At 39.5% G+C, this 10,555-nt stretch overlaps 2 protein-coding genes across 6 annotated transcripts in view; one reads left to right on the plus strand and one right to left on the minus strand.

Moving 5' to 3' along the window:
* Nucleotides 1-2,528: 2,528 nt before the first annotated feature.
* On the minus strand, nt 2,529-10,124 carry RAMAC (RNA guanine-7 methyltransferase activating subunit). Of its 4 annotated transcripts, XM_072619686.1 has the most exons (4): nt 9,524-9,623; nt 8,962-9,005; nt 5,528-5,706; nt 2,529-4,509 (listed from the first exon to the last, which is right to left on the minus strand). In XM_072619686.1, exons 2-4 carry the CDS (start codon nt 8,974-8,976, stop codon nt 4,323-4,325), a joined length of 381 nt encoding a protein of 126 aa, XP_072475787.1. In that variant the 5' UTR covers nt 8,977-9,005; nt 9,524-9,623; the 3' UTR covers nt 2,529-4,322. The 4 variants fall into 4 exon arrangements, with proteins under 4 accessions (XP_072475787.1, XP_072475784.1, XP_072475796.1 ...); XM_072619683.1 differs by lacking the exons at nt 8,962-9,005; nt 9,524-9,623 and adding an exon at nt 9,927-10,124; XM_072619695.1 differs by lacking the exons at nt 8,962-9,005; nt 9,524-9,623 and adding an exon at nt 9,914-10,000.
* HOMER2 (homer scaffold protein 2) overlaps nt 10,049-10,555 on the plus strand; it is a 237,425-nt gene continuing 236,918 nt past the window's right edge. For both annotated transcript variants that reach the window (XM_072619672.1, XM_072619675.1), the window contains exon 1: nt 10,049-10,507. In XM_072619672.1, the coding sequence (XP_072475773.1) occupies nt 10,446-10,507 (62 nt within the window). In that variant the 5' untranslated portion in view covers nt 10,049-10,445. The remainder of the gene's footprint in view (nt 10,508-10,555) is intronic.

Raw genomic sequence — 10,555 nt, forward strand, 5'->3', positions numbered from 1 at the left:
GCTTTCCAGTTTTCCCATCAGTTTTTGTTCAACAGTGAATCCGTGTTGCAGTTGCTGATATCATTGGGTTTATCCAGCTCTATAGTCTACTGTCCTCATTTGCTTCTGCCTTTCGTGCACCTAATCTGTCCCACTGATTAACCTATTTCTTAATCGGTACCAAATTGTTTTAATGATTACTGCTTCATAGTATAATTTGAGAGCTGGTATCTGAAATCAGGTCCTTTTTCTTCCCATTTTTTTTCATTATTTCCCTTAAGATTCTTCCACCTTCTGTTCAGATAAATGTTATTACTATTTTTTTTTAGCTCTATAAAGTAATCTTTTGGTAGTTTAATTGGTATGGTACTGAATAAGCAAATTAACTTAGGCAGTATAGTCATTTTTATTATATTGGCTCAGTATATCCATGAACAACAAATATGTTATATCCTCTAGTTTTGCTGAAGTTATTGTTTCAGTTGACTTAGTATTCTCTTAAGTAAACCTTCATATCATCTTTCCTACAATTTCTTTTTGTCTCATTGCTATAGTTAGCAATTTTAGCACTATACAGAATAGTAACAACATTCTTGCTTTATCTCTCATCTTACTGTGAAAGCCTCTAGTTTATTCCCATTATAGGTAATGCTGACTCTTGTTTTGGATATACTACTTATCATATTAAGGAAATAATCCATTTTTTTTCCTATTTTCTACTCACTTATTTTTAAAGGTCTTCTTAAAACTTGTAGTGAAGGGTTCTGTAGGTAGATTTCTGAAGGATAAGAAGCAACTAACTACTTTCACTAACCTTTAGTTTCCTTTGTAATCCTATATATTGTTTCATGCATCTAAAAATCTAATTCTGAGAGGAGGTTCACAGGCTTCAGTTGACTATCAAAGGAGCACATGACAACAAAGGTTAACAATCCCCATTTTAAAAGTGCGATACTTCACCACACAGTCATTGCACCATTTTTTTTTCCAGTCCAAAACTTGGCTTATAACCTTTCATTGTGTAGTCATAGTAAGATATAATTCTGTTCATCATGCCACTTAAAAGGTAAACAAAGTAGCAATGTATTCCCCATTGGCATATGGATATGCACTTATCTTTTGCACATTGTGAGCTGTGAGCCTAGAATTCCCAGCATATGTGCTGAGTATTCAATTTTAATATATATTCCCAAGTATTCTGTGCATCCTAATCTTGCAACAAAACAGATTGGTAATAAATTATTTTTAAGTAATAATGGCACAAATTTTTAAAAAATTCACTTAATGGTCACACCCCATTTTTTTGGCCAAAAACTTTGGCATAAAATCTGTGATGATTTTGAGGCAAAACATGGTATTCTCAAGCCATGTGCATGTGCAAACGTAGATCCCCACCTAAGGCAAGAAAGCAGACTGTCTTTCTTCAATCTCCCCATGTTATCTTACAGGCTTTTGAATACAGCAGGTATTCTCCCCCGTGGTTATATTTTGTAAACCAAGCACTAAAGTCCTTGAGGGGCAAGGACTGAGTCTAATTCATCTTTATATTCCAACAGTACCTTGCTAACACATAAAGCAACTATAAAATCCAACTAAGGATTATTAACAAACATTTAATAAATATAAGGAATCGAGGACATAGAGACAAGAATAAGTTCCTATCGTCTCAAGGGACCCAGGCTTTACTGGGAATGGGAATAAAATACGCAAATATAAGCAAATACTAAGTTTGTACAAATTAATTTCAAGACGGAGAAAACGCCAATAACTGGAAGTAGCAGAGGGGAGGGAAATCAGGAAAGGCCTCATAGAAGAGGGAACATCTGAGTTTTTTGAAGGAAGCTAGGGATGATGCAAGATAAGGAAAGAATGCATTATAGACACAGGAAACCAATTGTACAAAGGGATGGCAGTCAGAGGCACAGGTCATGTATAGAGTACAGCTAGCAAACCAATTTTACTGAAACAGAACAAAAGGAAATAAAGGTGGGAATCAAATTATGTAGGGTTTTAAAGACACTCATCTCCAAGACTATAGGAAGCCACTGAGGATATGTGAGTACTATCAGGAATTAGTTAAATGTTTTAGAAGTGTTAGTTTGGTAACTATGTAGAAGATGGATTGGAGAGACTAGGAGCAGGGATGAGGAGGCCAGTGCAATAGTTCCAACGAGAAGTGATGAGGGCCTAAAGGCTGTGTGAGTGGAGAGGGGACAGAAGTAAAAGACGTTTTTGTGGTAGAATTAGTAACTGTTTTTGTCTGGTTTTTCTATCCCTGAACTCAATACAGTGTGTGGCACATAGTAAGTATTTAATAAATGCTTGCTGATTGATTGACCGCAAATGGTAAGTCATGGGAATTAGGTCAAGGATGATTCCAGAACTGGGAACCAATCAGTCAACCCATACCTAGAGCATACAGAACCTGCCTGCCACTGCGGATCAAATGAAGGCAGATGACTAGCTTTTCTTCCCTGTGATCATCCCACTACAGCAGAATTCTGTACAGGGCAGGATATACATAAACACCAGCAAGGCAATAGAACAAGTATTACCAAGATTCATTTTTATTAACGCCATGTTCAGGAATGGCTTACACATATGTAAGTAGAACAAACATTTGCTTACAATGGTACGGTTTGTGAAGCATAGAGAGGGTCTTATCTCCTACCTCTGACTCTCTCCCAGCCATGAGGCCTAAAATTCCCAAGATTTTAATCCCAAGAGTTTTTCCCTCCTTGAAATGTAAATACTTCTTGTAACTCATTATTCTTTACCAGTCATTTACACCCTAAGGTAAATTACTTCATCTTTCAGCATAGCAGCTAACAGTTTTCTGGGAAAAGGAGGGAGAGTGATACTTGGAGAAGGCAGACTCCTTCACCATGAGAGAGAAAACAGTATGTGAAGGTTGTTAAGGTGGAAATTCCAAGATGGTAGATATCAATCACCTAAAAGATTTAATTGTCATTGCAATGCTTTGACTCATACTAAGATTGATCAAACCCTTTAATAACACTTCTACTTCAACAAAGTAACTCCTTTCCCACAAAATATTCAAGACGATCTCAGGATCAAAATACTACTTTATTAGATCATAGGATTGAGAGCTGGAAGGAACCTCAGAGAATTCATTTTACAGACAGGGATTTCTGAGGTCAAAAGAGTTTAAAGTGAACTGCCCAAGTTCAGTCCACGAGAGCCAGGACTTGAGCTTAAGTGCTCAGGGCTTAAAAATGGAGTGCTTTTTCCACTACACCGAAATTCCTCTTACTAGGCAGGATATAACAAAGGGCAAATCATTGAGTTAATAACTCAAAACTTAAGAGTGAGGGTAAACAGTAAGCATTTTCCTTGAATAAAAAGTAATTATAATAGCCATCATATTGGAGTTATAAAAATAGAGCAAAGCTTTTTTAAAAATTCAGACAATTACTGTGTTTATACAAGATACAGCAGGTTTCATGTTTGGTACAGAATAAAACTGTAAAATAAGTCTAAGTCATCATGTCTCTAAAAATAATAGAGCCAAAACATCGAGTTATGTTTTATATACTGATTGGAAAGAAAGGACTGAAAGTAACAAGTTTAAGTGTATGCACTGCACTTGAATTTCAATCGTGTTTTTAAACGAATGGGAAGAACCTCTCTCTCCTGCCTGCCACCACCTACTAGCAAAGTCATACTACAATATAATGCAAAAAAATCAGTTCTACAACCACTTAGTCCAAAAATAAAAATTCCTTGCTTATTTTACACCTTTATTCTTGCCTTCCTTTTGTTACTAGTATAGAACTCAGACCTTTAAAATAGGCATTCACATAGTACAGTTATTATTTTGAAATCATCAAAGTCAAATGAAAGGCAAATCAATTATGTTTTCAGCTACCGTTAATATGATACTCTGTAAGTCAAATATAACTGTCTCTTGATGAATTACTTCATTAAAGTCTGCAAAATTCCAGAAATAATCACATCCATGTTTACAGAAATTCCTTTAAATTTGAGAGAAAGTAAATGTTTTTCTTAATCCTAATTATGTCTGTGTTACAAACATGACTATTGGCAGCCTTATGTGGAAAATACATGAAATTCAATGCACTAAACAAAAAGTGAAATAAAGATGAATCTGAGGTAGAAGTTGAACAATGTAGTCCATAACTTCTCTATAGGATTTATCATTCCCAGTTACCATCACTTCTTTCTAGTTTATTTGTACATGACAGCCTAAAGTTGCCTAATATTATCTATACAAAAAAAAACCATGACCAAACAGAAGAAACAGGCAAGCTTCTGACATATTAGAAGAGAACGTGATTGGTCTGACTTGATGGCTGCCAACATCAATAGTAGCCATAAGGAGGCCGCTGACTGTAACCATACTGTCCATACTGATGATGGTAGTAAGGCTCTTGTCTGTGCTGCTGGTAGTTATTTCCCCAGGGTCTTCCATGCCACTGATTAGATCTGTTGTCACTTGGCCAGCCCCGCCTGCCGTCCCTTCCTCGAAAGTGTCTGTTATCTTGCAACCTATAACAAAAAAGGCACCCACAGTTTAACATTCTTTTATAAAGACACAAAAAATTCGTTAAGTCTTGGATTCAACTGTGTCCTCAGTATCATTCCAAGTTAAATATTCTAGAACAATTTTTTTTCTGTAATAGAATGGTAAAACACTATAGCTAATCATAAAATTACCCCAAAGTTCAAATTATATTTAAAAACACAAAGAAGAATCAACTGTACACAGAATTAACAAGACCTGTTTTTAGTTTTATCCTACACTACCACTAATGAGAACTCATTTATAGAATGCTTTAAAATTTGCCAAGTATTTTCTATTAAAAAAGACAGGGAGTATTTTATTACTTGCCTATGCTACAATGTTAAATGTAATTTATTTTATAACCTGCCCCCCCCAAAAAACCAAAAAAATTGTCCTCTCTTAAGAAAAACCCAAACCTAAAATATTCTGAAGAAGCAGAAGTTATACCCTACTACATTTGTTTACAGAAAAAAAAATATTTAGCATGCAGAAAATAGATATAAGTTAAATATATTTGAAAAAATTAAAACAAAATATATGTGTAAGATCCCAGGGACAAGTCTGTTTAAAACCAATCTTTACAAAAAAAGAGACTAGTCAATAATAGTGTTTTCTTTCCGCAAATTGTAGCTCACAGTCAAATAACAGATCCAGCTGGCTGCTTCTTTTTTAAAAGACATTTTAAGTATTTAAAGATACTAAAGTACTGGAGCTACTGATTAAATCATGTTTTCTAGGATTAGCTATATTTTATTTGACTAAATGTATATATTAATTGAAAAGATTACACATTGAGAAGGGAACACACAAACAGGGAAGTTTTGCTAGTTATTATGTTAAATTTTATACACTTTAAAAAATATACATAACAAAAAACATTACATAATAAAAGTTTAGTTTCATATACAATCCTCTTTTTCTGTTCTTTATGTACTGAAATGTTTACTGATATCTATTAAGAGAATATATTTTTAAAAATTACGTTAAAAAAGAAAATCATACCGACTGCCTCTGTTTCTCTGGTTACCACTAGATCTACTATTCCACTCTTCAACAATTGGAGGGGAGTCTGCAGGGCGTTTCAGGTATTCTTGATACTCAGTATCATCTTCTGTGAATCGAGTGGCAAACATCTCTTCAAAATTAGGAACAGCATCTGGAGTGTCAGTCATTCTGAAAATCTTTTATAAAAAATATTAGTTGGACAGCATTACTTTCAAGATGCATAGCTTTTAAAAAACAACTGGGGCAGTGAGGTGGTACAGTGGATAGAGCTCAAAACTTGAGAAGCAGGAAGGCCTGAGTTCAAATCCTTCCTCAGAAATTTACCCCTTTGTGACCCAGGGTAAGTCATTTAACCTCTGCTCGAATCAGGTTCCTAACTTGTAAAATAAGGCTAACTCTCATGCCTACCTCACAGGGTTGTGGTAAGGATCAAATGAGAAAACATATAAAAGCAGCCCTCTGTAAACCTTAAGGTGTGTTCATCCTTTGTCACCAAAGACATGCCATCAGAAATAATGACATGATTTGCACTTGACTTTGTTTTGAGTGAGGGAGGGCTGTGCAGGTCACCAGCCTCACTTCTCCTCCAGAGCCATCTTAGTTCAGTGACCAGATATTCATCAGGATTACTAGAGATGACCCAGGATGAGGCAATTGGGGTTAAATGACTTGCCCAAGGTCACACAGCTAGACAGTATCAAGTGTCTGAGGTGAGATTTGAACTCAGGTCCTTCTGACTCCTGCACTGGTGCTCTATCCTGCACCACCTAGCTGCCCCTGTAAACCTTAAAGCACTATTTGAATGCCAGCTATTATTATCAGCAGTGGTGACAGCAGTTTTCTTTCTAATTAGTGAATAACCAGGTCACAAGTGGAGTTTTTACAGTCTTGCTCTTAATGTCTGATCATACCACACAGGTGAGCTTGGCAATGCCAGTGCAACGACACTTGTCAATGCAAGTCCTAACAAAATGGAAAGCATTCACAGAAGAGCTTGGTGGCAGACCGTTACCTGAAGACCAACCTAGATCAGCGAAAGGAGGCTTATCACCAGAAACCAGTTCAGGTGGTGATTTTTTGGGGGGCCATAATCTCAAAAAATAAAACAAAATAAAACCATACATACTGTAATAAGGTACAGAAGGGTTAAGATTTCCTCTGGTGGAGAGAAAATCTACACAGAAGTAGAGCTTCTTGAAAAACTGAAGTAGAGCTTGTTGATATTTTAAAAAAATCTGTAAAAGGCATTTAAAAAGCAAATATACTTAAGTTTGGCACAACTACATTACACAATTGTACCCTATGTACTTATTTCAGATCTTGGTTTTCTTTTTTTTTTTGGCCTTTCTTTGTATTACCAATAAGTATAGTTCCTGGCACATAGCAGCTTATTAATAAAGAAAGAATAATAAGGGAGAATGTTATGTAGTCTCTCCTTTCCAGGCTATCTCCTAAGAGGATGAACTGGGAAACCATCCAAACTGTTGCTCAAGGTAATCCCTCCCTCTCACCCCTCCTGGAAAAAGAGCCAATATCCCTTTATCAAAAGCATTAATAAATACTTGTTGACTTACTGATTGTGACAAATGCAAACTGGCTCTTATTGCTGAGGATATAAACTGTGCACTATGGTTAGCAAAACTGAAATCAGCTATAAAAAGAAAATTTAATTTGTTTTTAAATGCCATTTATGGTGCCTCACTCCCTTCACAGCAGAAGTGATAGTGGTGGTAGGATATTAGGGAGTGGGATCTATGTTTTGGAATATGATATATACTGTGTCCCTTTCTTTTCTAGTCATTGTTATAAAGGAAGGCTTTATTTAGAAATGAATATACTAGACACTAGAGAAACAAAAGGCATTAATAAAAAAAAAGCTAATAACTCCAGCAGTGGATGGTTAAAAAAAGGATACCCTTTATAAATTATTTCCATTATACATGCAAGCTAAGTAATGAGAATTTATAAATGCAAAAACTGCATTCAAAAACCTACATTCTTTTAAAGTTAATGTTAATAGTGGTGAAATGTGCATGAGTATCACCTGTCAGGTTTTTATCACCAGTATTATATCTTTATTCCCTATCATATAATATAATTTGCCGGCTGGGGATGGTTTATTGAGTATGTTACCTCACTCAGACTAGAATGGTAAACTATATATAGAACGATGCCCCCTGGGCATCAAAGATTTGTCATTCCAGTGGCACTACAATATGACACGTTAAGGATCAAAGTCTGAATATCAAATTTTTCATCTTTCCCCAACTAATCCATCTATAGTGATGGTTCTCTCAAAGGTCAAACTCAAGTGGTCTAGTCAGTACAATGTTAGTTATTAAAGCCAGGGAAGAGATACCAGAAAATAAAGACTTGTTACACAACCCATGGGTACTGTGTCAGATATCTTTATATAAATAGGATCAACAAATACTTACCAAACATGTTTATAAGGTACAGTGCTAAGTGCTGTGTTGTGCAAAACATAACGCATGATCCTTGTCCTCAAGGAGGCTCAAGCTATTTTTTATCTTTACAGTTCTAAACTTATATTAAAATAAATCCTCTAGGGCTATCACAACATACTGAAAAAGTAAAAAAAAAAAAAGTGCCAATTGTTGAGGAAGCAGTTTTGGGACTGAGACACTTCAATTATCATTTACATTATTTTCTATTATTCTCTTAATACAGCAAGTTCATGACCTTAGAAATCAAACACACAAGTCCTAGTTCAAGTACAAAATACCATCATTACTAAACCATATTTTAATTTTAAAGGGGTAACTTCAAAAATAAGCATCAGAAAAAAACTCAAGTCACTCAGCATTCTTCCCTGCTTTCTATTCTGAAAGACTAGTAAAAGTTGCTTATGTTAAAATTCCAAGTCTAAGTACTACATTAGCTGAAATTTATATACAATGACAACACACCTCGGAGCAGTCTGGCTCTTGATTTAGTGCGTTAAGGACAAATGAGATTAGGGACTGCCTTCCAGTCTGGGGGGAAGCGGCAGGGAAAGGAGAAGGGATTATGAGGGGGAACTGCACGGGATCTCTTCCTTTCATACCACCTGCTCTGATGACGTGGGGAATTACCCAGAGTCTTAGGTCTGAAGTTGATTTCCTCACCCAGCAAGTAGGGCTGTGTCCTTTTAACAGTAACAAAATAATTCCTAAGTAATTGACAAGTATAGGTACCATGAGGATACAAAACGAGGTCCCTGCCCTCAGAGGCACTCTAACATTCTAACAAGGCCAAGTCTGCTCCACCACGGCCAAGCAGTCCAGTGGGCACCTCTGATCTCTTCTGCCCCACATCCCCACCAAGCCCTGCACTCCTACTCCAAGATTCTCCGTGCGCTTGGTCTGTTCTGTGACATGACCCTGGTGTTTCCCCTGCTCGTATAATGCATCTGACATCCTGGAACTCACTTGTTTAACTCCCATGTCATCTTCTATCTCTGGAAACCAAGGTTCTGTCAAAGAAGCGTGCCGGGGGAAGACGTTCTTTTGGTTACTTTGTTATTTTGTCTTAGACAACTCAAAACATTTTTACTCCCTATTTTAATGACTATTCAAAAGGTTGGCAGAATGGGTCTTAACACTGAAATAGAGGATCCCATCTAAATATATGTATGTACATATATATATATATACGAACATTGTCATTCTAAAGGTACCAAAACAGAAGTTTTGCCAAGTCCACGGGCAGTGCCAACAACCCAACTCCGGCTTCCTGCTGTGCTGACACTTCCCCTTCTAAACCAAACACTCTCCACGAAAGCTCGGCTTCCGAGCACCAAGCCAGCCGGACGCCAGGGTCCTTCGGCGGCCCAATCTCACCCCCGTCCACGGCCCCACAAGCACCACAGCATCACAGACTTCCCCTTTTCCAGGACAGTCGGCCCAGACCCCCCTCACCGCGGGCAGCCCTGGCTCCCCTCCTTCCCGTTCCCCGCCCCGAGGACCCCCCACAAAAGGCAGGCTGCCCTACCTCGGCGGCTCGGGGGCTTTACCGGGTGAAGAAAGGTGCCGTCCTAGAGAAAACACACGGACCAAGACACGTGAGGGAGGGCGGTCGGCACAGGCACGTGGGTCGGTACCGGCTCAGGGCCAGCGGTCTCGCTAGAGAACCAAGAACCGGACACGACGATTCGGTGTAAAGAGGCCCGGACCCGCCGGGAGTCACGGCCCCAGCTCGCCGCCAGTTTTTCAGATTTCTTCTTTTTGGCTGGAACGCGAAGGAGCGGGCCGGAACCGCGGCACCTCCGCGGGCGGCCCCGAGCAGCCCGGCCCCCAAGGCCCCGGGGCCCAGGCCAACCCTCGAGCCCCAGCCCGCGCGACCGGCCGGCCGCCCCTCCCCCACACGCCCACGGCCGCGCACCTCCCCTCCTCACCGCCTCGCTTCTCGGGCCGCCGACCTCGAGAGCCACTTCCGGTGCTCGCCTGGGCAACAAGATGACTTCCGGCTGAGCCCGGCGCTGCGTGCGCTTCCGCTTCCGCTCGCTCCAGGAGTGCATTTGAGACCCGGATGCCGGTCTGTGTGTCCTCCATCTGTGGGTTTACCGCCTGTATTTCTTGCTAAACCCAGCTCTCTCAGGAGCTCCCAGACTGGACAACAGGTCCAACGTAATTACTAAATGGTCATCGTTTCTCTTTGACCCAGCAACCCTGAGGCCCAGTCTGACTTTTTTTTTTTTTTTTAAAGGGGCCATCCCTTGAGTAACTCCTGAAAGCAGCACGTTCATCTCACTCAATGTGAGAACGCTATAGGCCCTTAGCCTGAAAGGGCCAGGGGCTCGCAGTGCATCCTGGGCCTTCTCCAGCCGTCCTGATCCTGATGACCCAGCTGGCTCAGGAGGGCAGAGGGAGGCTGGGGACCTGCACAGTCCGCCCTCCAAAGTCCCCTGCGAGCCATGTCATCATCTTCATGTCATGGTCCTCTGAGAAGGAAGGACAGACGCAGGACAAGCAGACAGTAAGAGCACCTGACTCACAGGGTTGTGTAGATCAGAGGAGATAATGG

This window comes from Notamacropus eugenii, chromosome 1, assembly GCF_028372415.1.
Source record: "Notamacropus eugenii isolate mMacEug1 chromosome 1, mMacEug1.pri_v2, whole genome shotgun sequence".
NCBI classification, from domain to species: Eukaryota; Metazoa; Chordata; class Mammalia; order Diprotodontia; family Macropodidae; genus Notamacropus; species Notamacropus eugenii.

Excerpts from the sequence above, each read along its gene's own strand:
- RAMAC (XM_072619683.1), bottom strand. The coding sequence starts at position 10,049 with ATGCACTCCTGGAGCGAGCGGAAGCGGAAGCGCACGCAGCGCCGGGCT. Across the intron at positions 5,707-9,926 it reads GCGGCCCGAGAAGCGAGGCG|ATTTTCAGAATGACTGACAC; the intron begins GTGAGGAGGGGA and ends TTTTTATAAAAG. Across the intron at positions 4,510-5,527 it reads CAGAGAAACAGAGGCAGTCG|GTTGCAAGATAACAGACACT; the intron begins GTATGATTTTCT and ends TTTTTGTTATAG.